The following is a 10,209-nucleotide window of genomic DNA, read 5'->3' as shown; positions in this document are numbered from 1 at the left end:
TGCGAATGTCGCCTTCGTAGCTGTGTTTTTGACCTTCATCCTTCGCACCCTTTCGCTCTTTTTGTCTGTCTTTTCTCTTTTTCTCGGCTGGGCCGTAACCTCGCAAGCTCTGTTCGACAGCTATACACAGTATTGCTGCGACTTTGGCTGGCCCTTTCCTCCTTTCACGCCCTAGCGGCCGTTCATCTCAAGGTCCCACCGCGCTGGTGATTTTGTGCGTGTCAACCGACTCTCAAATGATGCGTGCTAACTCTTTCTGGCCTCGTAGGTTCTGAAATCCATACAGCATGCGTGTGAAGAACATATGGAGCTATGTGCCGTTGCCCGCTAAGCTCAAGCTGCTGGTGAGTTCCATACAGATGAAAGAGTGAGACCAGGACGTAACAAAATTTTGAACAGGCGGATCGCATTACGTTCTCAAAGCTGACCTTGGTTTACTTTGTCTTCTCCCTCGTCCACTGCATCCTCCAGGTCGTCCTCCAAGTCCAATCATTCACGGTCAACATGGAAGGAGCGCGCTTCCTTAACAATATCATCATCAAGGGCAACGCGACGGAATCAGGTTTTACCGTATATAGCGGAAATGACCTCCGCCTCTGTGACAGTGTCCCGAACACCGTGGATGCGAGCTCTTGCTCTGTGGTGTGGAGCAGTACTCGTAACGGCTCTCTCCCAAGTTCCTCGAACACAAGCGCACAGAACGTTGCTGAAGCTTTGAGCAGCTTGTCGTCCTCGTCGCTCATAAGCCTATCCACCAGCTTGACAAGCGCCAGCGCTTCTGTGCGCCTGAGTTCTTCGACCTCGGTCACTGCTTCGTCGACTTCCTTGGCTTCGTCTACAGCTGCAAACGCTACATCAGTGTCTTCTATCAGGGTATCTCCAGCAGCCTTGGTGTCCGACTCTCCAAGTGCAACGAGCTCAAAGCCTAAGAGCACTGTTACTGTCACTGTTTCACCCACAATCTCGAACGCATCGCAGTTCAAGGACGCCATTCAATTTACTACCGTCGCTGCTACTCGGACAGTGACGGTTACCTCGAAAGCATCTACTGCTGCATCTACGTTGGCACCGGCCAAAGCTGACGGTGGCGAGAACGATCTTGAACTTCAGGACAAAACAGTCACTCATGAAAAGGTATGAGGAGGATCACACCAAGTTTTTCATCTGCTAACAGCTAAGCCAGAGAGGTGGCGGCGGTCCAGAGATCTCTGTCGCGCTTGCGTCGAATGGTAGTGCACAAGTTCAGATCGAGGATCTCCCCGGAATCGGCAAGGTCACCCTAAGTGAGACTTGCCTGGTGGCCCTGAATTGGCCTGTGTCAAAGTACGGATGCTTCAGAAGCTCACATTTCTGATGACTGAGCGGTTCTCTGGTATTCAGGGTGGACAATACCAAGCGCGAGGATCTTATGTTTATTGGCTATTCGATTTGGGTCCTTGGCATGTCCATTGTCGCGATCCTGAACGAATCGCCTCCTCATATGTGAGTCTCTGAGCTTTGGCCGCGCTTGAACGTCGCGTTGTATTGACTGGGTTTTTAGTGTTGCCACTTTCCTCACTCATATGCTTGCCACTGCCTGGTCCGGCTATCAACTTTTGAACACCAGCCAGTTCCACAATGATTTCGGCAAGCTGATCACCAACGGAGCCTGTGGCGTTAATCTCCTCCCCACTTATTGGAGCCAGCGTTCGAGGTTCGAAATCCCGATTCTCGCATTGAACGTTATCGCACTTGTCTTCTCTGCTATCCTGTCATGGAGGTTGATGAAGGTAATACACAAGCCAATTCTACCTGGAAGGCTGTAATCTCACGAAATATGCAGTCGTTCGGCTGGCAAACCTTCAAGCGCATCGGAGCATCACTCACCATGAGTCGTGCCTACCGTATCATCCTCGTCTTCTCCATCGTCATTCAGCTATCGGCGTTCTTCATTGTCGCTACTGTATCGTTGTGGATTGACCAAATCTATAACGGGGATATTGCTCGCCTCACAACGGAGTCAAAGACTTTCCGTGCCATCGACATGTACGTCGCTTCCTTGCTTGATACTACTTGTGTTAATGTTGAATTTGCCGCAGCACGATCCTAATCCTGATGCTTCCCTGGTTGACCGTCGTAAGTGATCATGCAGCTACTGCTTTATTCGGTGCGCTCAACTTCTTCTCACAGGGCTGGATATCCGTCCGTCGCGAATACAAGGTCCTCGTACTTGTCTTCCTGAGCATGGCCCTTCTTTACCTGGCAGGCTGGGCATCAATGTTCGTTTCGCCGACCTTCCGCTGGACATTCGTCGAATGGCGGCTCTTCAGCCTCCTAGCTTCCGCGTCCGTCGTGCTTACTCTCATCGCGTTCATCCTTGCCATCCTCTGCCGACTGAACTTCGGCAAGGGCCTCCCTAACTACCGTGCGTCCCTTCACCCATCTCACCGCTCTGGGGTATTTTCTCATAGTTCCACCCCATGCAGTGCAATCACAAGAACCCCTTCCAGGCGACGACTTCGTCCCTGCCACACTGTCATATGACGAGAAGCTTGATGAGGAGAAGGTTGACTTCCCCTCCTACGACAATCCCGTACCAACCTTCTCCTCCATATATGACGACGAGGTTGCGCCGCCCCAGCCCGCGCATGTCCCGCTTGGCTCGCGCGTCCTTGGTCCGCGGTTTTTCAACCAGGGCGTGACCCCCGTCTCGCTGCCGATTTCGGCCGTAGACCCGCGGCTGCAACGCGCACGGGGACACTTGGCAAGGCAGGAGAGCAGCAGCAGCCAGCGGAGCGAGACCAGCATCGCGTGGAGCGAGCGCAGTGAGACGCCATCCATGAAGGGCAGACGATGGGTCATTGAGTGACCTCGCTCGTGCGTTTAATCGTGTTATCCATATTGGCCCCATTTTTGTAGCGCCAGTCGCACCTTGTTCTTCTTTGTTTGATCCTGCTCTGTGCTTTTCGCTGTTAAGATCACGCCTGTATTCGAAACATTGTCCCGGATGACTCCCTGATTATCCCCTGTTTAAGTGTGGACTGATTCTGTCGTGAAACCGATATTCCAATGTAATGCTATTCCTAGCGAAGACAAACTCGTGTGTATGATTACGGAAAAAGTGCGACTGGAAAGATGCGACGACACAGCAATGATACAGGAAAACATGGACTAAGCTACATGTATATGCGAAGATAATATAGAAGTCGTGGGAAATCATGGAGAGCTGTCAGTAGGCACGGCATCTACGGGATCAATGGGATACAGCGTAGCTTCGTCGAGCGACAAGGACGAATCGGAACCAGAACCAGAACCGGACGGTGTCTCGAGCGGTGAGGTGCTCGGAGACAAGGACTGAATGGCCTCAACCTCCTTTTCCTTCTCAATGGCCGCCTGGCGAGCGACAGTTGCGTGTTTCAGAGCAGGGTCGGAGGGCATCTCTGCAGGAGGGCTCGTCGCGAGCTCTGCTTCCTGGAAGTTGCGTAGAGTCTCGGCAAAGTCTTGTATCCACGGGTGGTCCATGAGTTCCACGGCTGTAGGCCGCTGCACTGGATCAATCGTGAGACACTGCCGAATAAAGTCGATGCCCATATCGCTAAGTTGACCGGGTTCGGGCAGAGGTGGATGCTGAGTCGCGACGCCGATATGGAACATGATAGCCCTGCGCATCGGTAGAACGTTAGCGGAAGCCCGAATATCGCTTCTGAATGGACCCACCATTCGTTGTCGAGGTTACTCCACGGTTTTCGGCCAGTAGCGCATTCGAGCACGACACAGCCCAACGACCAGATATCCATAGCTCCGTGCCTGCCTCGCTTGTTGTTTCGGATGACTTCAGGTGACATATACATAGGAGTGCCAGTGAGACTATTGTTCGTCCCGAGCGCACCAAGCGCGCCCGGCGCCGCGCTTGAGTCCGCTCGACGCGTCCTCTGAATTGTTCTCTGGTTCTTCGCGAGAATCTTGGCGGCTCCAAAGTCGACGTACTTGATGACACCCATGTGGTCAAGAAGGATATCTGTGGAGCGTTCAATAGAGTACTCAAGGCGGCAGTCAGGTGGTACTCACTGTCCGGTTTGATGTCGCGATGAACGACCCCCATAGAATGTAAATACGCGAGACCTTCCAACATTTGCAACGTGTATATCTGGATGATCCCATCATCTTCGATCCGCCCATGTTCAAGCAACGCAGCAAGACTTCCACCCTGACAATACTCCTCGAAGATGTAGACCTTATCCCGGTGCACCTCAATACCATAGTACTCGACCACATTAGGATGATGCAGCATCTCCATGACCGCAAGCTCGTCTTTGATCTGTGAATACAGGCTCGAAAGTCCAGCGACCTCCTGGAACTTGATCTCCTTGACGGCCATAAGCGACCCCGAGTCGAGGTTAACGGCGAGGTATACAGAGCCAAAGGAGCCCGCGCCAATGAAGCGGCCTTGTTGCCAGCGAATGGAGATGTTCGAGCTCGACCCGGCCAAGAAGAGCAACGATCGGTCGACGAGCTTCTCCTCGTCGACTACACGGCCGATAGTGTGCTGCTCGGCCGCAACGCGTGCGCGACTGCCGTCGAGTTCATTGACAGCGTTACAGGTTCGCTCCCAAAACTTTCGTACGTAGGGATCGGTATAGTGAGGCGTGGCCTGGTCGTCGATAGTCTTCAAGAGGTCGTCCCCATCATTCGCTCGCGTAATTACCGTTTGCCTGAGAAGCTCTTCCTGTCGCTCTTGCTCCTTCTTCGCTTCGAGCGTAGACCTAGCTCCCAGGATGTCGAAGTGGCTGATCAGCAGGGTCATACAGCTTGCTACTTTCTGCCGCAGCAGCTCGAATTGCTCATCTGGGAGCTTCAGTATGTTGTTTCGACGCGTTCGATGTAGAGTAAACTCCAGGGCAGTAACGGCCCACCGGAAGGTCTTCCGATCGTTTGGATCGCAGTCGTCGCAGATGAAGGACACCCAAGAGATAGCAAGCTTGATCAAGAGTCGATGGAACTTGAGAGAAGCAGCATGGTCCATGTACTTCTGGACGTGCTGTCCGTGTTCGGAAGCGAAGACATACCAGTTCTCGAGCAATTCTTGGTAGCCTACCGCATCGCGCAACGCAGCTCGGACATACTGGACGGAATCGAGGATCGACTCAGCGAGGCGATTCGTGGCGCGACTGATCTTTCGCAGCTCATGGTTGACCAATGGTAGATGGGCCTGTTGTTCGATGATGCAGGTCGGCGGCATTGGACCTTCGATCAACTCTCCTTCCTCCCCCTCCTCGTCATAGACAAGGAACAGCTCGGTGAATGTCCTCTTCGCCATCTCCAGACGATGTTGGGCCCCATCGGCTATCAAGCGCACTCGATTGTCCGCAAGCTTGAGGTCGAACTTCGTCAGCTGAAGCATCAGGACCATGCCGTTCCAGAGGAATCGCGTCCGTGGCGAGAGAACAAGAACGTAGTTTGGCTCCGCATCTTCATATTCAACGTCGCCCCCAGATTCCACCATCCATGGTCCCTCGTCGGGCTCGTTGATGTGAAAAGCATCCATGAGTATCCGTCTGATCTTGTCTGGCTGCTGTCTCAGTGAATCCGGCACGACAATGTATGTCCCGTCCTCCTCGAAGGACTGAGTATACACGAGACAGTGATCGGTTTCGACGAGTGCCGCGATGAATAAGTCCATTGGTACATCCTCGAGATCGTACTCCGCCGAGGTACTGAACCGCTGGGTGAGGACACTACGTTCGAAAGACGTATGTGCCATTAGTTGATGTACGCGTGCTGTCTAGATGGATCGAACCCACCGTGCAAGTCGTTGGAGTTTCCTGTACCGCTGCTTCACACCATCCAGGATCTTTCCGTACCAGCTGATAAGCTGCTCCCGCGACATTTGTTTGTTAGAGATAGTGCCCTCGCGGATATGGTTCTGGAAGGCTGAGGTCGTCATATTGCCATTTGGCGTACCTCCACCTTTGGCCTCAAGGTGCTTGACTTTGTCCGCTGGTAAAGGTATACGAATCTGAGTGTCGAAGTAGTTGGTAACCCGAACCATTAGTTTATTTGTCAAGGCGCTGAAGAAGACCGATCAGATAAGTACTGAGCATGAATACTATACGGCGTACCAGAGTTGCTCAGCGACGAGTGATGCCCCTCCTGGGATGCTGAGACTGACGTCGCTGAAGGTGGTCCATTGGGCCTCGATTACGTCCGTCTCCTTGAAATAAATACCCTTGGCTCCACTCTTCAGCTTCCAATGAATGAGCTTGAAGAAGAAGGTCAGCGCCTCCAAGATGACGGAGTCGTAGTCAGCGCTGATGCATGGAGGTAACTTCCAGTTTCCTCCCGGGTCTGGTACTAAGAATGCCTCGTACTGCCGCTTCAGCGTGCATGCGAAGCCGATCTTGACTTTCAGGTCCTCGGTCATCTGGTCGATTATAAGAATGTCGGGATTCCTCAACCTCTGCGCATAGTCCAGGCGCACGCGCAGCACAGCCTGCGCGAGATTCGTAAGGAAGGACACGAGCGGCACAAGCTCTTGCTCGAACGAGGGTAGGTTCATCTTCTTGAACATTTCGGCGAGGTTCACATGAGCATCTCGAGTAGTGCCTACGAGAGCATGTATAGTGGTCATGGAGCCCTTCTCGAACTGCCGTTGCATCGCCTCCTCCTTGAGGAGTCGTTCCACAAAGGGAGTCCCAGTCGAACTCTCCCTCGTCCGGGGGACAGTGTCTGCATCGCTTGAGATGGGCTGCGTGACGTTTAAAGTCTCACTCCCTGTCCACCTTCTGAGGAGCGCGATTTGTTGCCGAAGGGATGTAATGACTGTGGACCAGGTATTGAGTGTGTCACATCTCTGCTGGAACTCGGTCTCGGTGGCGGCACGGTAGTCGTTGTGGAAAGCGCGCAAACTTGGGTATAGCGAATATACAATGTCGAGTCGGCACAGAATGGTATTTACTTCGCGTAGGGCGTGGTCCGCCGGCGAGAGGCCAGAGTTTGGGGGGACGTCAGAGACGCGGAAAGCAAGGGCTTCCTTGACTATGGTGTCGACCGTGCGCAGCCTGCGGTCCTCAAGCCTGCACCGCTCTTCACTTTCCGTCCTCCCGTACATTCTGGCGCGGATCCCTAGCCACATATTCGCGCGGAGGCTGCTTTCCTCATCCGTAGAAGACTTGAGGGCGACGGCGATGCGCGTATTCTCGGACTTGAGGACATCCCCAGCCAAGACAGATGCCAACATCGCCTGCCACTCGAGTCGCTCGCGGTCCTCCACCGTCTCCGGCTCGGCAGGCTCGGAGTCCAATAGGAGGGACGAGAGACGGTCATAACCGTCGCTGCCGCCCAGCGTGCTGCGCATGTCGTCGTCGTCGCTATCCCCGGCATCCAGCAGCTGTCCAAGCCCGCGGTTGTAGTAATGGCTTTCTGGATCGTTTCGAGGGTCATCGTCGACGCCGAGGCCGGGACGGTACCGTCTGACGAACTGGTTGTAGATGCTTCGGTTCGCCCTGGAGGGCTCTGGATCGGCAGTGTTGGTGTGGGTGAAGGCAGGAGAAAAGCCGTTACGTGTTCTTCCTTTGTTACGACCTTTTGAGCCGCTGTTTAGAACGGGGGTACCACTGTAGTGTCTCGAGGAGGTGCCCCAGCTGCCGCCCTCTTCTTCGTCGTCGGCGTCGTTCTCTGGATGCGTGTAAAGCGTGGGCTGGTGCCTTCTTATAGCTGATCCTGACTGTGGCATATTGTTTTCATTAACGATGGATGACAGAAGGAGAAAAGATGCAAGAGCCTCGGACGGTGTGCATCATGGTGAGCAGCATTATTGCAGTTCCCGCACGGTCCCTGGCCCGGTACAGGCGTCTAAATCGTCACTAGTGATGTCAGTCCAGTGTGCGCCAAACCTTCCGTTATCGTTTACCAGTACACCACCACTACCACCTGTTTGCACCGAGTGTCATAAACAGACAAGATGGGCATCGTAGAAAAGGTCTGAGGGTATAGATCCGGCTACAGATTTTGCGCTCACAATCATGTAGATCAAGGAGATAGAGGGTCAGATGCATCATTCTTGACGTGTTAAAATAAATGCTGAACACTGGAAACATCGTAGAGGAGATGGCGAGGAGTGAGTAAGCTAATGATCGGTCTTACCACTGGTTACCTGACTCTTTGCAAAGCGCAGAAAAATAAGGTAACCTGCCACCATGAACCAACTCTCTGGTACTACCGGCTCACGAATGACCGTGTCGAAGTAGGCCACGGAGTATCACCTTGGCTTGTTGAAGGCGAAGCTTGCACGATATCGCGCCCAGCTGCTCGAGCCGGCGACAAAGTCGTCAGGTGGGGGGACAGGCTTCGATGTACAAAAGTCTGGAGATGCCAGAGTCGCTTTGATCGGGTTCCCCTCAGTCGGAAAGGTAGGCTGCGTAGCTGATGGCACCCTTTTGCTCCTGACATGATATTCACAGTCTACGCTTCTCAATAAATGCACGCACACAGTCTCCGAAGCCGCCGCGTACGAATTCACAACTCTTACTGTAAGCCTTGGCGAAATTTCAAGCTCGTATGCACTTCTGATTCCGGACCAGGCTATTCCTGGGGTACTAGAGTACCAAGGTGCACGCATTCAGCTTTTGGATCTGCCAGGAATCGTCGAAGGCGCCAGTCAAGGCCGTGGTCGAGGCCGTCAGGTCGTATCCACGGCCAAGACCGCGGATCTAATTCTCATAATGCTGGATGCCACTAAATCGGACGAGCAGCGGAGGTTGCTAGAGATTGAACTGGATGCGGTCGGCATAAGGCTAAACAAGAGGAAGCCGGATGTCGTGTTCAAGAGGAAGACTACGGGCGGAGTGAGTGAATGTCCCTGCGGCAATACTTATGTTATCTGACCACGCGCTTTGTCCCAGATAACGGTGTGTAGGCTCTGCTCCAGCTGTACATGGGCACCTTTTAACTCTGACATCAGCTCAATACCACGGTCAAGCTCACAAAGACTGATGAGAAGACGATCCGGAGCATTCTAGCCAGCTGCAAGTTCACAGAATTTTCACGTTCATGTCACTTGTGCTGATTTGCCATAGACAAGCTTCACAACTGCGATGTCATGATCAGGGAAGACATCACCACAGACGAGTTCATCGATGTCCTCATTGGTAAGTTGACGCACGATGTTGGCGCAAATTCACTCTTACCTCGTCTCAGGCACAAGAAAATATCTCCCGTGTCTCTGTGTGTGCCAGACATTTCTCACGATGGCTCGGAGCTGACCCCATTTCAAGATGTCTACAACAAGATTGATGCCATCAGCCTTGAGCAGGTCGATAAGCTTGCTCATCAAACCCACACTGTGGTTATTAGTTGTGAGGCAGGCCTAAAGTATGTCCTCTCTTGCATCGTTGCGCGCAGGGCGCACTAATATTCGTCAGCTTGGATTACCTCATCAAGCGGATCTGGGACGAGCTCGGCTTAGTAAAGGTGTACACGAAGAAACGTGGGGCACATCCTGATCTTGACGACCCTGTCTGTCTAAGAAAGGGTGCGACCATCGAGGTACGCGAATTTCACCTTCTTACGGCGACATCGGTGGACTGGGGCGCCGCTAGGACATTTGTAACGGCATTCACCGGTCGCTAGCCCCAAACTTCAGATATGCGCTCGTATGGTACGTACGGAAGCAATAGTGTCGTGCTCGAAGTCACACAATCGCTACTCCCGCAGGGGCAGGTCGTCTAAATTCAGCCCGCATGCTCAAAAGGTCGGGCTGAATCATCAGCTGCAGGATGAAGATGTAGTATCGAGTGCGTATCAACTTTGACCGCTTTGGGCATCTTCCTCACCATCTTGCACCAGTCTTTACAAAATAGGACTGCCAGGGCCGGGTGGTATGTCCGATATGCCGTGTAGTATAGTGTCTGTGAAGAATTGTGTACATGTTCACATGTTTTCCTGCATTTGCACACTATACCGACTCCGGGTGTGAGTGCTGTCGCTATCGGTGCGCAGTTCGTCCGTGGCCGGAGGTGTCAGATCCGCGATCTGGGGAAAGCGCGGCACCTGCCGCCCGTCCAGGGGTGATCGGCGTTTGCCGTCGAGCAGTGCCATTTGCCTCCTGTCAACTCGCGTATACGGGAGGATGAGCATAAATCTCGTCTTTTTTCCCTTGGAGATGGAACACAGCGTTCCCTGCTCTGTCTCGCGCAACGACATTTGTCGACGGCTCAAAGCTGCGAGCACAGT

The 10,209-nt window shown here is 53.2% G+C and overlaps 4 protein-coding genes across 4 annotated transcripts; 3 read left to right on the top strand and 1 right to left on the bottom strand.

Annotated features, from left to right (window-relative positions):
* Window positions 1–380: 380 nt before the first annotated feature.
* PHACADRAFT_246972 (uncharacterized protein) lies at window positions 381–1,504 on the top strand. The gene has a single exon (XM_007390196.1). The coding sequence runs from the start codon at window positions 505–507 to the stop codon at window positions 1,138–1,140; it is 636 nt and encodes a 211-aa protein (XP_007390258.1). The 5' UTR covers window positions 381–504; the 3' UTR covers window positions 1,141–1,504.
* Window positions 1,505–1,801: 297 nt separating this feature from the next.
* PHACADRAFT_246971 (uncharacterized protein) lies at window positions 1,802–2,139 on the top strand. The gene has a single exon (XM_007390195.1). The coding sequence runs from the start codon at window positions 1,817–1,819 to the stop codon at window positions 2,087–2,089; it is 273 nt and encodes a 90-aa protein (XP_007390257.1). The 5' UTR covers window positions 1,802–1,816; the 3' UTR covers window positions 2,090–2,139.
* A 301-nt stretch (window positions 2,140–2,440) lies between these two features.
* On the bottom strand, window positions 2,441–7,771 carry PHACADRAFT_179988 (uncharacterized protein). The gene is made up of 5 exons (XM_007390194.1): window positions 6,099–7,771; window positions 5,781–6,047; window positions 4,048–5,714; window positions 3,697–3,997; window positions 2,441–3,640 (listed from the first exon to the last, which is right to left on the bottom strand). Exons 1-5 carry the CDS (start codon window positions 7,709–7,711, stop codon window positions 3,196–3,198), a joined length of 4,293 nt encoding a protein of 1,430 aa, XP_007390256.1. The 5' UTR covers window positions 7,712–7,771; the 3' UTR covers window positions 2,441–3,195.
* Window positions 7,772–8,032: 261 nt separating this feature from the next.
* Window positions 8,033–9,928, top strand: PHACADRAFT_246969 (uncharacterized protein). Its single transcript, XM_007390193.1, has 14 exons — window positions 8,033–8,095; window positions 8,148–8,161; window positions 8,226–8,387; window positions 8,439–8,507; window positions 8,559–8,822; window positions 8,880–8,885; window positions 8,939–9,002; window positions 9,054–9,125; window positions 9,175–9,201; window positions 9,252–9,348; window positions 9,399–9,522; window positions 9,576–9,634; window positions 9,691–9,770; window positions 9,823–9,928. The coding sequence occupies exons 1-14, from the start codon at window positions 8,056–8,058 to the stop codon at window positions 9,834–9,836; spliced, it is 1,092 nt and encodes a 363-aa protein (XP_007390255.1). The 5' UTR covers window positions 8,033–8,055; the 3' UTR covers window positions 9,837–9,928.
* Window positions 9,929–10,209: the final 281 nt, after the last annotated feature.

This window comes from Phanerochaete carnosa (assembly GCF_000300595.1).
Source record: "Phanerochaete carnosa HHB-10118-sp unplaced genomic scaffold PHACAscaffold_1, whole genome shotgun sequence".
In the NCBI taxonomy this organism is placed as follows: Eukaryota; Fungi; Basidiomycota; class Agaricomycetes; order Polyporales; family Phanerochaetaceae; genus Phanerochaete; species Phanerochaete carnosa.
This window is presented reverse-complemented; position numbering and strand designations above follow the sequence as displayed.